Source organism: Mastigoproctus giganteus, chromosome 13, assembly GCF_048544385.1.
Source record: "Mastigoproctus giganteus isolate SK-2022 chromosome 13, ASM4854438v1, whole genome shotgun sequence".
Lineage (NCBI taxonomy): Eukaryota > Metazoa > Arthropoda > Arachnida > Uropygi > Thelyphonidae > Mastigoproctus > Mastigoproctus giganteus.
The window spans coordinates 80,652,404-80,669,748 of NC_143587.1; the positions used below are offsets into that span (position 1 = coordinate 80,652,404).

Below are 17,345 nucleotides of genomic sequence, written 5' to 3' on the forward strand. Positions count from 1 at the left end.
CGCTCGGGAGTGAAACGCCAGGGCTACCCAGACACTATACCCGCACCGCCGCCAGCCTGAATCCTGTCCCTCGGACCATGAGGATAGGGGCGTGGCATTGACACGGTTGACCCTCGCAGGCGAGCCTACTAGCCGATTGATCCTAGCCGGGCCTTCCAGGACCACCCGGTCTTGTCGAAGCAGGGGCCAAAGTGGTGTGTTGAAGCTGGGCCCTTCAACCACCAGGATCCCCCTTTCCGAATTTCCACGGGTCGCAGCGCACGGCAAACACGCCGGATTCCATTGATGTAAGCCTGGAACCTGGGCTGTGGGCGTTGGATCCCAGTGATGCTAGTCTGGAAGTCCAGCAGCATCACTGGGAGGTCCCCTCACCACGTACAGGTGCTCACGTCGAGGGGGCAATAGTCAGGCCACACCTTGAGTATTGTATACAGGTTTGGAGGCCTCATTTTAAGAAGGATGTAGAGCTGTTGGAACGAGTACAGAGAAGGGCAACAAGATTAGTGAATGAAACAAAGGGTTGCTCTTATGAAGAAAGGCTTAAATTTTGAAAATTACAGTGTCTGGAGACTAGGCACCTGCAAGGTGATCTGATTGAGGTGTATAAAGCATTGAATGGTTTGAGCATGCTCAATGCTGATGGAATTCTTTGTCTTGCTCAGAATAATCATTTGAGAGGGCATAAAGATATCGGATAGATGTGCGGAAGTTTGCCTTTAGCCAGTGGGTGGTTGGTTGGTTGAACAGACTTCTATCCTTTGTTGTGGTAGCCAGATGGCCTAAATAAATTTAAGGCTGAGCTGGACAGGTAGCTGGAACGAAAGAAGGGTGAAATGGGAGCGTGTTTTTTTTTTTTTTTTTTTTTTTTTGGATGCTGCAGTATAAGCTTGCTTTCTTGCATCATATGCCTCTACTAACTAATGCTAATGCTAAATGGGGATATAAGATGTCTGGATAATAATAAAACCATATAATCGAACAAATCAAAAATTGTTTTACGTGTAATTTTAATACATATATTTTATTTTAAAAAGATATTCAAACCACATAATAAAATAAATAAATAATTATGTAATAGTAATACATACATATGTACATAAAGAAAATTGTTTCTCGAAAAGTCACTTATTGACATTTGTTTAAAAGTTGCTCTCCTTCTCATAGCTGCCAAATCACATACACTTTTTAAACATAAAAGTTGTCTTGTGTCACATTCTTCCTGTCTCTCAAACCACCTGATAGCAATTTCTAAACATTGAAAAGCTTCAAAATGTGAAGGACCAATATTTTCCTCATCATCTTCTTGGTCCTGTTCCTCTATCTCCATGTTCATTCAAAATTTGGAATCCAGGATCATCAAAATCACAATTTAACCATGTACTGACATCTTCATTGCATTCTCTGCATATTGAAATTTGTTTTATTGTTTCCGTGACTTATTTTATAATGTTTTCATTTGGGTTACTGTCATCAAAACTTCTCAAAGGCCGTTTGAAATTTTGTTTCATGATATTTTCAATGTTGACATGTCTAAAGAATTACAACCATACGCTAACATGCAGAAAGAGTCCTTTAAGTTGATTGTTTTTCAAGACATTTATAACAGACTCCTCATCATTATCGTCAGCTTATAAGAGCTGTCAAAGGAGTTGTTTTCAATACAGGGTTTTAGTGTTTCCATAATGCATAGATCCATTAGTTGTATTACAGATATAACATTTGGTGAAAGAAATTTAACTGTAACCATTTTGTCGATCTGGTTTAAGCATTCTATGACGGATATGAAGGTGCATTATCAAGTAATAATATTTTACTTCATCATTAATCAATTATTGATAGTCTTTCACTTCCTAAATAAATGTTTTATATACCATTGTTTGAAATTTTCACCATTCATCTGTGCTTTTTTCTAATGATCATATGGGAGAAGTTCTTACATTTTTGAAGAATCTAGGATTTTTCAACTTCCCAATAAGAAACAACAGCAATCGGTGTCTGCCAGTTGAATTGGCACAAACCATTATGGTCACACATTCTTTGCTTGTTTTGTACCCTGGTGCAGTACTCTCATGGCATGAGAGTAATAATCTGCTAGGGAGTGCTTTCCAGTTTAAACCAGTCTCATCAGTATTATAAATTAAGTGTTTGTCGTATTCTCCTTCCTCTACAAACAACTTCAATGTTTGCTGAAGATATGTGAACAGATAGCTTTCCTCCATGAATTTAAAGTTGTCTAATCTGTTACGCCTTAAACTTTTTGAGCCAACTGGAACTTGCTTCGAAATTCGGGTCTCCATTTAATTTTGTATTAAAAAAATATCACTTTTTCACATAATTAAGGATTACATATCGGCTGTCCAGAACAATAAACCTTTTTGAATAAACTACACATATAGAGCCTCTTGAACTTCATTTTGAGCTTTTCTCATAATTTTATGTTAAACTGCCATCCTTGTTCATAAGATTATTAGAGAATTTTATAATGCTTTCTCTATTTCTGTTTATATTCGAGATCAGATGTACCAACTCCATATTTTCATTTGTCCGATGAAATATAGAGATATTTCATCAGACAAATGAGATGTTCAATGTCTGAAAGTACCAACTCCATATTTCTCAGCCAAAAAATGTCCCAATTCACCCCTTTTTGAGGCCTCAATTATTGCTGTTTGGTCTTTTAAGGTTTTCTTTTTGGTAACATATCAGTATATTAGTTTTTTTTTTTTTTTTTTTTTTTATAAATTGTGATTGAAAAAATACCCATTCACAAAATGAACAAGTGCATTGGCAAGCTTCATTGAGAAAACAAATGCTGAATTGCTACATGCCATACTGGTATGTGTACTGCCCGTTACTTACTGTTGCATTATGCAACATTGCACAACACAATATCTGCTACATATTTTTTGCTATAATATAAAATATTATTATTTATTTATCCTACGTTATCCCAATAATCGAGTTTCTACAGTATATTGGCTTACGTTACCCATCTACTGACAAATTCGATGGAAAAGTTTGATGAAACTCAATAGTTGCTCTAGACATTTCTAAGGTTTTTGATCATGTGTGGAATAAAATCTTCTAAACAAGCTTCTATCTTATGGATTGCTGACTGTTTTTAGCAACTAGCTATCCAGTTTTCTCTTGGACCACTTTCTGTGGGTGATGGTAGATGGGTGCTCTGTCAAACTTTTCCACTAATGCTGGTGTTCCCACAGTTCTTTTTCACTTATATATTAATGACAGTCTTCCAATAACTGGAAATTCTACCCATACTTTTGCTAATGATAGCACATTGCATTCCACCTTCCAGTTTGAGAATCTTGCCCTGCACAACCAGCTTCTTCATTTTCTCGAATAACCACAACCAATTCTTTAAATGCAAATCTCCAGGTATTTCTTCAAATACTGATCTCTAGGAAATTCTTCAATGGGGCAAAGATAATTTAGTTAATTTCAATCCTTATAAAATTCTCTCCTGTCTTATATTTCACAAAAAGGAGGCTACTGCTCCTATGCTAATCTGCGATGACAATCAAAATTTCAGACAAGATTGCATATCCCTATTAGGGATTACCTTACTTCCAATCTCTCTTGGCATAAGCATCACAAATATTGCTTCCTCTACATCTAAAAAATTCAGGTTTCTCTTTCTCTCTGGGCATTGCTTTTCTTCTAAACAACTGTTCACGCTGTCTATCTATGTTTGACTTAATATGGCAGATTGCCGCCTTGTCATTCCCATTTTCCAAAGTAAGTAAAGTAATTCCAAAGTACTCACTCTGTAAAAATCTGAAATCTGCCCTACTAGGAATACTGTTCCTGCATCCAGAGTGATGCACTCAAAACCTCCCTAAGGCTTCTAGGATTCCATTCAAAAGAAGGCACTCAAATTAATGATCCATCTCTTACAAAGTCTCTCCACTGTCTATCTCATAGGCATTCGTTTCTGCTGCATGCCTTTTCTATAGGTATTTCCATGGGCACTGTTCTTCTGAATTGGCATCTATAATTCCCCCCCCTCTCTCTTTGACACCAGTCAAAGTCATACACACACCACACAACCAATCAGCATACATTTACTGTCTAGCTACAAACCCACAGAATTCTTCTTCCCCATTTATCCCTTCAACTGTTGTTTTCTGGAACAACCTTTCTCCAGATGTACTTCCTGAAAATTACAACCAACAGAATTCAAATCTAATGTCAACAAGTTCCTTCTGTCCTCTCAATCCATACATAGAACTATGTAATCATCATCATCAGCCATTTTTAATCCACTGCAGGGTGAAGGCCTCTCCAGCAACTTTCCAGTTCCTTCTGTTTTGAGCACTGGCCATCCATTTATTACCCAAAAACTCATGAATTTCATCTATCCATCTCCGCCTTTATCTTCCAGGTTTTCTTCTAGCTCCTCTTGGGTACCATTCTGTTATTTTCTTAGTCCATCTGTCATCATGGCTTCGAGCTATGTGTCCTGCCCAAGACCATTTTAGTTCTTTAGTTTTGATAAGAATGTCCTTTACTTGAGTTTGCTGCCTAATTCATGTGTTTCTCTTCTTATCTAACAGTGATTCCCAATATAATTCATTCCATTCTTCGCTGTGTAGTTCTCAGCTTCTCTTCCATTCTTTTGGTGAGTGCCCAAGTTTCACTTCCATAAGTCATGGTGGGGAGTATACATTGATTCATTATTTTACGTTTCAGACAAACTGGGATATTGCTCTTCAGTATGTGACTATATTTCCTGAATGCTATCCATCCAAAATTTATTCTTCTCTTGACTTCCAGCCATTTATCATTATTACAGCTAATAACTTGTCCCAGATAAGTATATAACTCCACCTTTTCAATTACTGCTCCTTCAATCATTATTTCCCTTTCCGTGGCATACTTGTTCATCATTACTTTTGTTTTAGCCATATTCATCTTTAGTCCAAAATCCTTACTAACTGTGAATAACTGATTAAGATTTTCCTCTAATTCTTTGTGATTGTGGCTTATAACCACAATGTCATCTGCAAATCGTAAATGGTTTAGGTACTCTCCGTTCACATTGACTCCTTTCTGTGACCAGTCTAATCTTCTGAAAGCTTCCTCAAGGGCAGCAGTAAACAGCTTTGGAGATATCGTGTCTCCTTGTTGAACTCCTTTCTCGATTTTAAATTTGCTACTGTCTTTGTCTAGTCTAATAAAGGAAGTAGCACTCTCATATATTTTATTCACAATCATAATATATGGGGTATCTATGTGCCTTGTTTTTCCAGTCCCCGAAACATTGCCTTATGCTGTATGGAGTCAAATGCCTTTTCATAATCCACAAATGCCAGGCATAATGGTGTTTTATATTCATTTGCTTTCTCCATTAGCTGTGATATTACGTGAAGGTGATCCATAGTCGAGAATCCTGTCCTAAAGCCAGCTTGCTCTTTCGGTTGATTCTCATCAACCGAACTATGTACTACAGGTTCTAATACCTTTAATGTTTGGGAGTTTCATAAAAAAATAAATAATAAATAATGTATGTATTCAAATTATTATTAGCAAATTTTTTATATTTTGGATTGTCATCAGGCTACAGTTCTTGAAAAATTTGTGCCTTGTAGGCATGTAACTTTAAACAATTGTGTAACACCTTATGAACTACTGAAGTGTATATCGATAGTTGGTGTGAAGCTTGTCTCACGGATTTCATTGATGGCCATGCAAAAGCAGTTTGAATGTTGTATTATTTCCATACTTCATTTTGAACAATCATAGAACACACACACACACAAAAGAGATTTTGTTTCTGCAAGCCAAACACATTATGCCTTTTCTGTCACAGATGCCATCTTCACTGAACATATGCAACAGAGCTCCTAGTGGCAGATATGATAAACAAAACACACCAGCACAGATACACTATGCATGTACAAATGTATGTAAAACAAAAACAGATATATGATTCTCCATTAAAACTTATAGCATACTGAAATCAGGATAATCATTTATGAACGCCCTTCACATACAGAACAGAGCATTTTAGAGATGAGCTTATTCAGTTTAGAAGTTTTTTCACTTCAAACTCAGAAGAATTAGTGAAGATCCATTTCTTCAACTATAAACTGACAAACAACATCAATATTTATTTGAGAGAAACAGGATGAAGCTGTTATACATTTCCCAATGCAAATACAGTATTACAATTTTATTAAGTGCTTAACTGTAAAACAAAAACAGAGTATGACTCTCCATTAAATATTGTAGCATACTGAAATCAGGATAATCATTTATGGACACCTGAAACCTGAACTGAATAAGCTCATCCTTAAAATGCTCTTCTGTGCACACAGAAGAGCATCTTAAGGATGAGCTTATTCAGTTTGAAAGTTGTTTCACTTCACACTCAGAAGAATTAGCTGAAGATCCATTTCTTCAACTACAATATCTGAGAAAAACAGGGCGCCTCCTTAGCCAGGTGGGTAGGAGCAGCAGTGCGTGGCACACGCTTCTTGATTAGACCGGGGTTCGAGCCCGTGACCACCAAACACAGAGGATGCGGAAAGGTCGGGGAATGACCACCGCATATTCCCGGAGCAATACAGCCTTAGTTGCTAATCCTCCTAAAAACAAATAACAAACAACAAACAACTGAAAACAACAGGATGAAGTTCTTATACATTTCCCAATATAAATATGATATGTTACAATTGCATTTTACTTTAGCAATTTTTACATACTATGTACAAATTGCTAAAGTAAAAGATCTTTTTCTATTCTTAAATAAAGATAAAAAAATCATAAAAGATCGAATATCTCACATGATAACTTTGATTTCCTTAGTCTTATATCAATTGGGTCTGATTTGGCAACCACAACAGATTTTAAAGATGTTACTAATGAATTTTCAAAACCCAAAAAATAAAGGAAAAAGCATTTTAATTAACAATTTTTTTTTTGCTTTGTTTAATATTAAAACTGCCTCACGTATTCAATTTTAAAGTGTCAAACTACGCTACTATCAAGTATTTGTAAGTATTAATATCAAACCCATTTACAATATTCTAAACAAAAGTTTAACATCTATCAAATTAAATACCTAAGTTTGCTGATGATACAAATCAATGTCATTAACCATCCTACTTAGGTGGGGAGGGCAGTTAATGACAATAATCAGGTAATGCTAATTCAAGATGAAAAATGGCAAATGAAGTTTAACACTGACAAATGCAAAGTATTGCATCTGGAAAGCAATAATTCCAGAATAACAAACCATTTAAGGTAGCATCAAACTCATATTAGTTTTTTTTTTTTTGATATGCTTGCTTCTCTGAAATTCTGTAAATTATAACATTTGGATGGCTGTAAATGGCACTACAGCCAGAAAGTAATTAATGGTTTCAATAGATTTCCTCAATTCATTATGAAAGTGGATAGTCTGGACAAATGTAAAGAATTAGACAATTATTAGAAGGAAAAGGCAAATGGAGTGGATAATTTTATTTTTTTGCCGATGCTATACAGCAGCATTTCCCAAATTGTATTCCGTGGAACACTAGTGTTCCGAGAGACGTGGACATGTGTTCCATGAAAAATCGTAATTAATAATTAAAGAAATAAAATTTGTATTTGTAGTGAACACCACTTTTGTATCATAATAATTTTTATCATTTTTTTTTTTTTTTTTGGTTACTAATACACTGGCATAGCCTAATAATTAAAGAGACCCCAGAACACTTTATTTTGGCAGGCTTCTGCATAGAGAAGTATACGTAGAGGTAATACATCTACGAAAAATTAGCAAATGTAGTGATCTAATATGCTATTTGTATGTGATTTATCCTGGAGAGTATGCGGGTTGAAGGAGCGGGGGAAGCGAACCAATATCATAACTAAACTCACTTCCTTGTATAAATTTTTTTTGACAATTATCAGTATTTCCAAATAATATTAAAATAAATGACAATGGATTTGTGGTTGAAAAAAGGAACTTTAAAATGAGAAGCAAATATGTACTTCTAGTATTGCAGCTGTGGTCAATGAAAACGAACATAATATTGTCACATTTATTTAAACAGGTAAAGAAAAGTTACATCCACCCCTAGACAGCAATGAAATGCTAGGACAGTAAACACAATTATAAAAATTAATACAATATCAATATTGGGTGAAATAAAATATAAAGAGATCAAGTCAATAATTAATTACGGAAGTTAAGACAGATTATGTTCAACATAATACTTTAAATACATTCAGCGTCTGTCCAAGAAGAGTGTGAGGATGCCAGCAAGATCCAACTGATGTTGGTGGACAATACAACGTTGAGTCTGTTTGGTGTGACATAAGCACTGGGAAAGGAAAAATGAGAGTAGGTGTGTGTGTGTTACAGGCCTAATGAATCTGATGAGTATAATGAGCAATTGTGCAGAGAAATAGAGTGAGCCAGTAAACCAGAATGTCTTATAATGGGGGATTTTAACTTTCCAGATACTGACTGGAACTTGTGGGTCGGTCACTCACACACTAGCAGGACTTTTGTGGATTTATTGGATGACTGCAGCATCATGTTCGAGAGGCAACCAGAGGGAGTAATACTCTTGATCTGATTATCAGCAGTGATTATTCATGCATTAAGAATTTGCAGATAAAGGAACCAATGGGTGACAGTGATCACAATGTACTGATGTGGGAATTACTTAAAGATGTAACTACCATCAAGGCTAAAGAGAAGGGCTTTTACTTTTGTAAAGGTGATTACAGGGGTCTCATGCAGTTTTTAAATTCTGTATAGTGGGATAAACTAATGATGTTACCAACGTTGAATTCTAAATGGGAAGCCTTCAGGAACTTAATTTTGGAGGGTACTAGGCCTTTCATTCCAACTAAGAAATACTGTTCAAGGTTTAGGCCTAAATGGATGTAAGGTGAATTAATGAGGCTAGTGGCAGAGAAAAAAAAATGTATGGGATGCATATAAAGTATCAGGTGACACAGAAGCCTATGGCACATATAAACTAGCCTGTAATCAAGTCACAAAGAAGGTTAGGCAGGCGAAGGCAGATTTCAAGAAATCTTTGGCAAAGGATGCAAAAAAAAACAGCAAAGAGTTCTTTAGTTATGTAAACTCTAAAAGAAAAGGATGAATCGGTTGAACCACTTAACATATATGGGTTCACTATTGATGAACATGCTCAGATAGCTGATAAACTTAAATGAGTATTTTGCATCTACGTTCACACATCAGGAGTTATTCAATGAGGGTAGTGCCAGAAGTTTATCAAACTGATAAACTTCTGGCACTAAGTGATTTTGTAATAACTGAGAGCAAAGTGGATGAGAAATTGTTGAAGTTAAACATAAAAAAGGCACCTGGGGTGGACGGGATCTATCCAGTTATATTAAAAGAGGTAGCAAAGGAAGTAAGCAAACCTTTAGTCATAATTATGAGAGCTTCCTTGGACTCAGGGGGTGGGTTCCCATGGACTGGTTTGTTTGTTTGTTTGTTTGGTTTTTAGGAGCATTAGAAACTAAGGCCATATTGCTCCAGGATATGCGGTGGTCATTCCCTGACCTTTCCGCATCCTCTGTATTTGGCGGTGACGGGCTCGAACCCCAGTCTAATCAAGAAGCGTGTGCTACGCACTGCTGCTCTTTCCCACCTGGCTATGGAGGTGCCTCCCATGGACTGGAGGTGTGCAAATGTATCACCAATTCACAAAGGGAGTTCAAAAGGTAACACAAGTAACTATAGACCTGTTAGTTTAACTTGTGTTCCAGTGAAAATAATGGAATCACTGGTTCATTGCAGTATCATCTAGACAACTGCAGTAATAGTTAAGACACAGCATGGGTTTGTTAAAGGGAGGTCTTGTCTGACCGATTTGATTGGATACTATGATGTGGTCACAAAGGAACTGAATGCCAAAAATAATTTTGATATCATATACTTGGGTTGGTTTCAGCAAAGCTTTTGATACTGTTGCACATGGAAGACTGCTGTACAAATTGGAGAGGTATGGCATTAAGGGTAAGTTGCTACAATGGATAAAGGTTGAGTAGGAGACTCAGGGGAGTCTTCTACTCAACCTGGAGTAGGAGAGAGTGAGAGTGGTAATCAATGGACACTGCTCTTCGTGGACAAATGTTATTAGTGGAGTTCCCCAGGTTTCGGCATTAGGCCCATTGTTGTTTTGTATATTTATCAATGATATTGATGAAGATATATCAGGTTTAATGTCCAAGTCTGCAGATGATACAAAGGTAGGCAGGGTTGTTAACGATAGTCAAGACAGTATGCTACTCCAACTGGATCTAGATAAGTTGGGCAAATGGGCTGAGAAGTGGCAAATGAAGTTTAACATTGACAAATGCAAAATACTGAAGAGAAACGTACCGTCTGTGTGGTACTACACTCAGGGAAGTGGAAAATGAAAAGGACCTGGGGGCAATTGTGCAGTAAAATATGAAGATCGCTGAGCAGTGCAGACAGGCTGCCAGGCCAGGTCGTCTTGTCAATGATAAATAAGAATTTTGCTAGCAGGGAGAGTGAGGTGATTATCCCATTATACAAGGCAATGGTCATGCCACACCTAGAGTACTGTGTACAGGTTTGGAGGCCTCATTTTAGGAAAGATGTAGAGTTGCTAGAAAGAGTACAACGAAGGGCAACAAGATTGGTGAGGGGAAGAAAAGGGTCCTCTTACCAAGAAAGGCTTAACTTCTGCAAATTATAGGGCCTGGAGAGTAGGCACCTGTGAGGTGATCTGATTGAGGTGTATAAGGCCTTGAATGGGTTGAGCAAGCTGAATGGGATTCTTCCTCTTGCTCAGATTAAGAATCTGAGGGGATTTCTGCACATCTATTCTACAACTAACTTTCCTCAAATTGAGGAAAGAGTTGTAGAATAGATGTGCAGAAATTTGCCTTTAGTCAGCGGGTAGTTGATTGGTGGAAGACTTCCATCTTTTTTTGTGGAAGTTGATAGCGTAAATAAAAATGAACTAGACAGGCATTTAGGATGAATGGAAGGGTGAAATGGGAGGGTTTTTTTTTTTTTTTTTTTTTGGCTGATGCTGCATAAGCTTGCTTTCTTGCATTGTATGCCTCTACTAATGATGCTGTGGGTTGTCCAGAATAGAAGGAGCTCAAATCATCCTCTAACATAGAATCCACATAAAGCTATGGTGAAATGAAAGATCTAAAATAACAAGATTTTGTAGGTATCAGCAAAACTTTTGATCTGTAGGCTTTGTCCATGCAAATCGTGTCAAGGTTGATATTTAGGTCATTGAGGAGTCTAATTGTGTTTGCTGGGAACATATGGCTGAGTGAGCTGATTTCATTGAGAGCAGGTCGAATCAAAGATGTTTGTAAATTAGTTATTCTGTTGTTCTTCGTTGGCAGAATTATAAGGCTATCGATGCTAGGAACATCATACCCAAAATGAGCTTGGAAAGGGTAATTATGTTATGAGTTCTGATGACTTCAAGTGATGATGAACAATTGTAACCTTGTAAATTAAACTCCAAAGTGAAAAAATAGGAACCAACTAATAAAAGACTAAAACGAAAGTATGATGACAGTTATTTGAATTTCACCTTTACATGTGTTGGAAATAAGAGATGCTCCTGATGCACAGTGCGTTGTATGGAATAAAATATTAACATATAGTTCTTTGGCTCCCGCTAAACTCGTCTTACGTAAGTGTTCCGTACGTATATTGTGAGATGAAAAGTGTTCCGTGACTAAAAAAAGTTTGGGAAATGCTGCTATACAGTATCAAGCTGAACAAGGAAGTAAGCTTATACAAGCTTATACTTAGGTTCTTCTTTATATACATCCTGCATATTTTGCATCCCATCACCTGTCAATATTCAAATTCACTGAGTTTGTTTCCTCATAGCATATTTATTGTGAGTAATATCTCTACCTTCTGCAGATTAACTTATATCTCTGTTCATTGTCCTGTAAAATATTTACATAACCAACAATTTGCATAAAATGTGCTCATCCATTTGTGTTACAATGCTTTTGATAGCATAATGTAGACAGACCGGCCAAAGAAAAAATAAATAAATATTTGTATCCACAATACAAGCATTTAAAAATGGGTCTTTATGATCCTATTTGCAACCAGTAAGTTACAATTTTAAGAACACATAAAAAAGATTAAAAAATATGAAGCATTTCATTACTTATAATTAATTATAAAGTATTTTATCATTTAACTCAGAAAATGCATAAAAACAACTATACCGATTCTGACGTCTTGAGGAAGAGATTTCTTTAAACCTTCCCATAATTAAGTGGTGCTTCTTTCCAAAAAAATTTCAGAAATGGCCCTAAAAAAAATTAATACTGAACTGTGCTAGCAAACAGAAATATTAATTCTACATTATTTTTAGAGCTTCCACCAAATTAAACAAACAAACAGGACTAACAACCTTCTTGAAATTTTGGAGCTAAAGCTTTGCACTATGGAACCTATGCTCATTGAATATACTGTCAATGCTATAGCATCATATTCCACACAGCTATTTATACAAGCAATATATACGAACATATATATATACGCTAGTGTTCAATGAAAGTGCATCACCCCTTAAAATTGTAATTATCATCCGAATAACGTAAGTATATGGCAATATTTCTTACAGATTGCATCAGATAAGATTGACATGCGTAGGTGATGATGTAATATTGCATCAGCTGTTACTTTCAGCTATATAAGCACGCTCTGCAAGAGTTGCAGTCATCCCTTGCTTGTGTCAGGATGGCGAGTTACGTGCAGTTGATGCCACGAAGAAAAAGTGCTATTGTTGCTTTAAGTGAGAATGTTCTTCCCTTCATATTGCTTATAGTGTCTTGTAATCAGTCAACAATGAGTAGATTTCTTTCCAAACTCAAGAATACTGGTTCTGCTGATAGGAAAAAAGGAACCGGATGCAAATGTTTCTCTACACCAAAACAGGACTGCCCTTTGAAGCACTTATGCCTTAAAAACCATAAAGCTTCTTCGTCTGAGCTGAAAAGAGAATGGGAAAACACACAGAAGTGGTAGAAAGTGCAGTAACAGCCAGAAGACGCTTCTTCAAAAATGGACTTGTAGCCTATCATTCTAAGAAGAAGCCCCTCCTCACACAAAAAATGAAAAAGGCCCGATTAATTTGACGTAAGGAGAGAAGGTCAAATGAACCCCCGAGCAGTGGAAGTCGGTTATTTTCTCGGATGAGAAGAAATTCAACCTGCATGGCTCTGATGGGAGACAGACAATTCACAGTAGACATGGTGAAGAATAACATCAAGACTGTATGGTATCTACAGTGAAATTCCCTACCAGCCAAATGATATGCGAGTGCATTTCATATCGCAGAGTAGGTCACCTGCAGTTTATAAAAGGTTCCGTAAATGCCAATGGATACCTGGCTATATTGGAAGGCAAACAGCTGTCAACCATTAGAGACCATTTCAACCTGCCAAGTAACTACATCTTTCAGGATGACTCTGCTCCTTGTCATCGGGTGAAAAGGGTAAGTAGGCACTACTGTGGTTACTTTAGCTTCATTTCTGTATTAGAGGTTTGACAGTAATGTGTTTACATTTGTTACAGGTGAAAAAATGGTTGGAAGAACGGTCCATTACAACTCTTAGCTGGCCAGAAAACAGCCCGGACCTGAATCCTATAGAGAAGGCGCCTCCATAGCTAGGTGGGCAGGAGCAGCAGTTCACAGCACACACTTTTTGATTAGACCAGGGTTCGAGCCCGTAACTACCAAATACGGAGGATGCAGAAAGGTCAGGGAATCACCACCGCACATCTCCGGAGCAATATGGCCTTATGCTAATCTCCTAACAACAACAACCTATAGAGAACTACTGGCATTGTGTGAAATCAGCAATTGCCAGAAGGAAACCAAAAACCCTTTGTGAATTTCAAGAAGCCATAATTCGAGTTTGGAACCACGAACTATCAGTTGATTATCTTCAGAAATTGATCTTGTCAATGCCTCAGAGGTGTGCTGCTGTCATCAGGGCCAGAGTCGATTCAACTAAATATTAGTTTGCACCTGGTGAACTTTTCATTTTGTTTTCCATTTAAAATGATAAACTAAAGCAAATTGAAGGCTTCTGATAAAATTTCAGCCATAATTGTCGTGTTTACCAAAACTGTTGCATAAAGGTTGCAAATGCTCATTCTGGAATATTTTGAGGGCACCTGTCAAATATTATTTAGCTTTGCCTTAACTATTTTATTAAATATCTTTTGTTTATGTTTCTATTTGTGATGCTAGTCATTAATGTAACATACCATTACAAAAAATGGTCAGAAATGTAAAATTTCTAGGTAATGCACTTTTTTTGAACAGCAATGTATATATAGGGAGTTAAACAATTTTGTGATAACTGAGAGCAAAGTGGAGGAGAAACTGTTGAAGTTAAACATAAAAGGCAGCTGCAGTTGATGAGATCTATCCAGTAATATTAAAGGAAGCAGCAAAGAAAGTAAGAAGGCCCTTAGCCATGATTATGAGGGCAACCTTGGACTCGGGGGAGGTCCCCACGGACTGGAGATTTGTAAATGTATCCCTAATTCATAAAGGGGGATCAAAAAGTGACACAAGTAATTACAGACCTGTTAGTTTAACTTCTGTTCCAGGGAAAATAATGGAGTCACTGTTTAAAGAAGCACTGCAGGATCATCCAGACAAAATTATAGTTCAGCCACAGCATGGGTTTGTTAAGGGGAAGTCTTGTCAGACCATTCACAAAGGAACTGGATGCAAAAAGTAATTTTGATATCATATACAGGAACTTGCTGACTTACATAATACTCGACTTATGCAAATTCAACTTTACATAAGTTTTTGCTGGCCGGTGCAAAATGAAAAAAATATGGAAACGTATTTTGCATCTGTAGAGATAAATGGATATTGTGAAAATATCGTAATGTGAACCCAATAACATATTGCTTCTTTTTTTTTTTTTTTTTGTAATTTGTTCCAAGTCTTTGGAAATTGAAAATTTTGCTATATTACTAAGACATTTAAGGTCATATTTATAATGGAAATTGCACTACACTTTCATCGTTATCATATCTTCAATTATAAGAAACAATTTTGACTGCCTTTGTGATATTTTTCTAAAGAAAGTTTCTGGATGTCACTACCATAAAACAATTTGCGCTTTCCGGTTTAGTGGACTTTTCTGTTAGCACAATCTATTATAAATGGGTAGTAAACTCAATCTTATTGCATTTGCTATAATACTGATAACTGGAATTCTGTGGGTTTTTACATTACAGTATTATGGTGAAATGAGTCCCCCTTCACTGAAATCTTCAATCATATAAAAACAAATTTTCAGAAACTTCTCTTCATTCCTATTTACATATTACAATGATGAAGGGAAAGTGCAAGTACTGGCAGTGCCAAGAAACAAACCAAAGTTGATTTAGAAATGAAGATGAAAATGATTAAGAAGTACGAAGCAGGACAAAGTTTGTCATCTATTGCAAGGGAATTAGGTCTCACTGCTTCAGCAGTGAATACTATTTTAAAGGACAGAGCGCACATAAAAAAACATGTCAAAGGATCAACGCACTTAAGATCAACAGTGTTCAGTGTTCGAAGATGGAACAGCTATTAATAATAATATGGATGGAAAATCAGATTCAGAAGCAAGTGCCCCTGAGTCCAATGGCCATTCAAGCAAAAGCAAGTATTTATGAAGATATTAAGGATAAGTATGGCAAACCCCAAGTCAAGTTCGTCGCAAGCAACAGGTGGTTCAATAGGTTCAAGCATTGCGTTGGTTTACAAACCATTAAAGTATGAGGTAAGTCACCAATGCTGATTCTGCAGCTGCAGATAAATTTTGTGATATGTTGGAAAAAATTATTGATGAAGGCAGCTATTCAACACAGCAAATTTTTAATGTTGATGAGACTGCTCTATATTGGAAAAAAATTCTGGATCGAACATATGCTGCCAAAGAGGAAAAGACAATGCCAGGTTTCAAGGCTTCAAAAGATAGGACCATGCTCTTGCTTGGGGCTAATGCAGTGGGAGATTACAGATTTAACCACTGCTTGTGTACCATTCTGGAAATCCTCGTGCATTTAAGGGCATCAATAAAGGCACCCTACCCATGCATTTCCGATCGAACCAGAGAGCATGGATGATCTCGAACATGAGAGTCTACCGCCAAACACAACTTCACTCATCCAACCTATGGATCAGGGTGTTATTTCAAATTTAAAAGCATACTATTTGCGCACAACATTTGCTTCGGCATCGTCTTCAAGTAGATGGTGAGAAAAATTTTACATTGAGAGACTTTTGGAAATCTTTTTGGAAACACCATCATAAACATTAATAAGGCCTGGGCAGAAATTACTAAAAGTTGTTTAAATGGTGCATGGAAGAAAATATGCCCACGGCACATAAAAGGCTTTGAAGGGTTCGAAAAAGATAAATTATATGAAGAGGTTACAGATAAGATTGTAAAGGTTGCAGAGCTACTTCACAGTTGGAGGTTGTTGCCAAAGACACGGAGGAATTAATAGAAGAAGAAGAAGAGAAGGAATTATCTAACGAAAAACTTATTGAGTTGCAGGCAGCAATAGTGAAAGAAGAAAATGCTTACGAAGCTCAAGATGAACCAAATGAGGAGCTGAGATCACCAGAGAGATAGCAATAGCATTTCGTGAAATTGCATCGGCAATGGCAAGGTTTGAGAAGATGGATCCTGACAGCGAACGGTTCTTAAAAGTTAACAAAGGGGTGAATAATATGCTTACTTGCTACAAAGAAATCTACGATGAAAAGAAAAAAGCCACCGTCCAGTCATCCAATTAATATGTTCTTTTGTAAGGTTCAGTGGCCGAGTCCTTCTATAAATCTCCACAGCCCTCAACCTCCGCAGCGGCGTACTTATCAGCTGAAGATATCAATTCTGGCAACGATGCTCGAGAGATAAAACATACTGACATTATGCCTGTCTCCTCTCTTTTTTTTGTAATTTTTTAATTTTGAAATTTTTTAAATTACATGCTTTTGTAATTTTTCCTGCGCATGAGATAAAAAATTGAATGAATACAATAAATAATTCTATTCATATGTTCGAAGAACATTTCTTTTTTGATTCAATCAATTCAGTGAGCAGAGTTGTGAGTGCTGCACAAGCATGGGGGAAATTCCGACTTACCTAGTATTCCGCAGAACACAACCCTTACGTTAATCGGGGAGTGGATGTACTTGGATTTTAGGAAAGCTTTTAATACTGTTGCACATGATTGGTTGGTTGGTTATTTGGTTTTTAGGAGCATTAGCAACTAAGGCCATATTGCTCCAAGGATATGC

General features: G+C 36.8%; 1 protein-coding gene across 2 annotated transcripts in view; it reads right to left on the bottom strand.

The window, feature by feature from the left end:
- HDAC11 (Histone deacetylase 11) overlaps positions 1-17,345 on the bottom strand; it is a 159,199-nt gene that overhangs the window by 121,008 nt on the left and 20,846 nt on the right. For both annotated transcript variants that reach the window (XM_090387197.1, XM_090387196.1), the window contains exon 2: positions 12,241-12,326. In XM_090387197.1, the coding sequence (XP_090243323.1) occupies positions 12,241-12,284 (44 nt within the window). In that variant the 5' untranslated portion in view covers positions 12,285-12,326. The remainder of the gene's footprint in view (positions 1-12,240; positions 12,327-17,345) is intronic.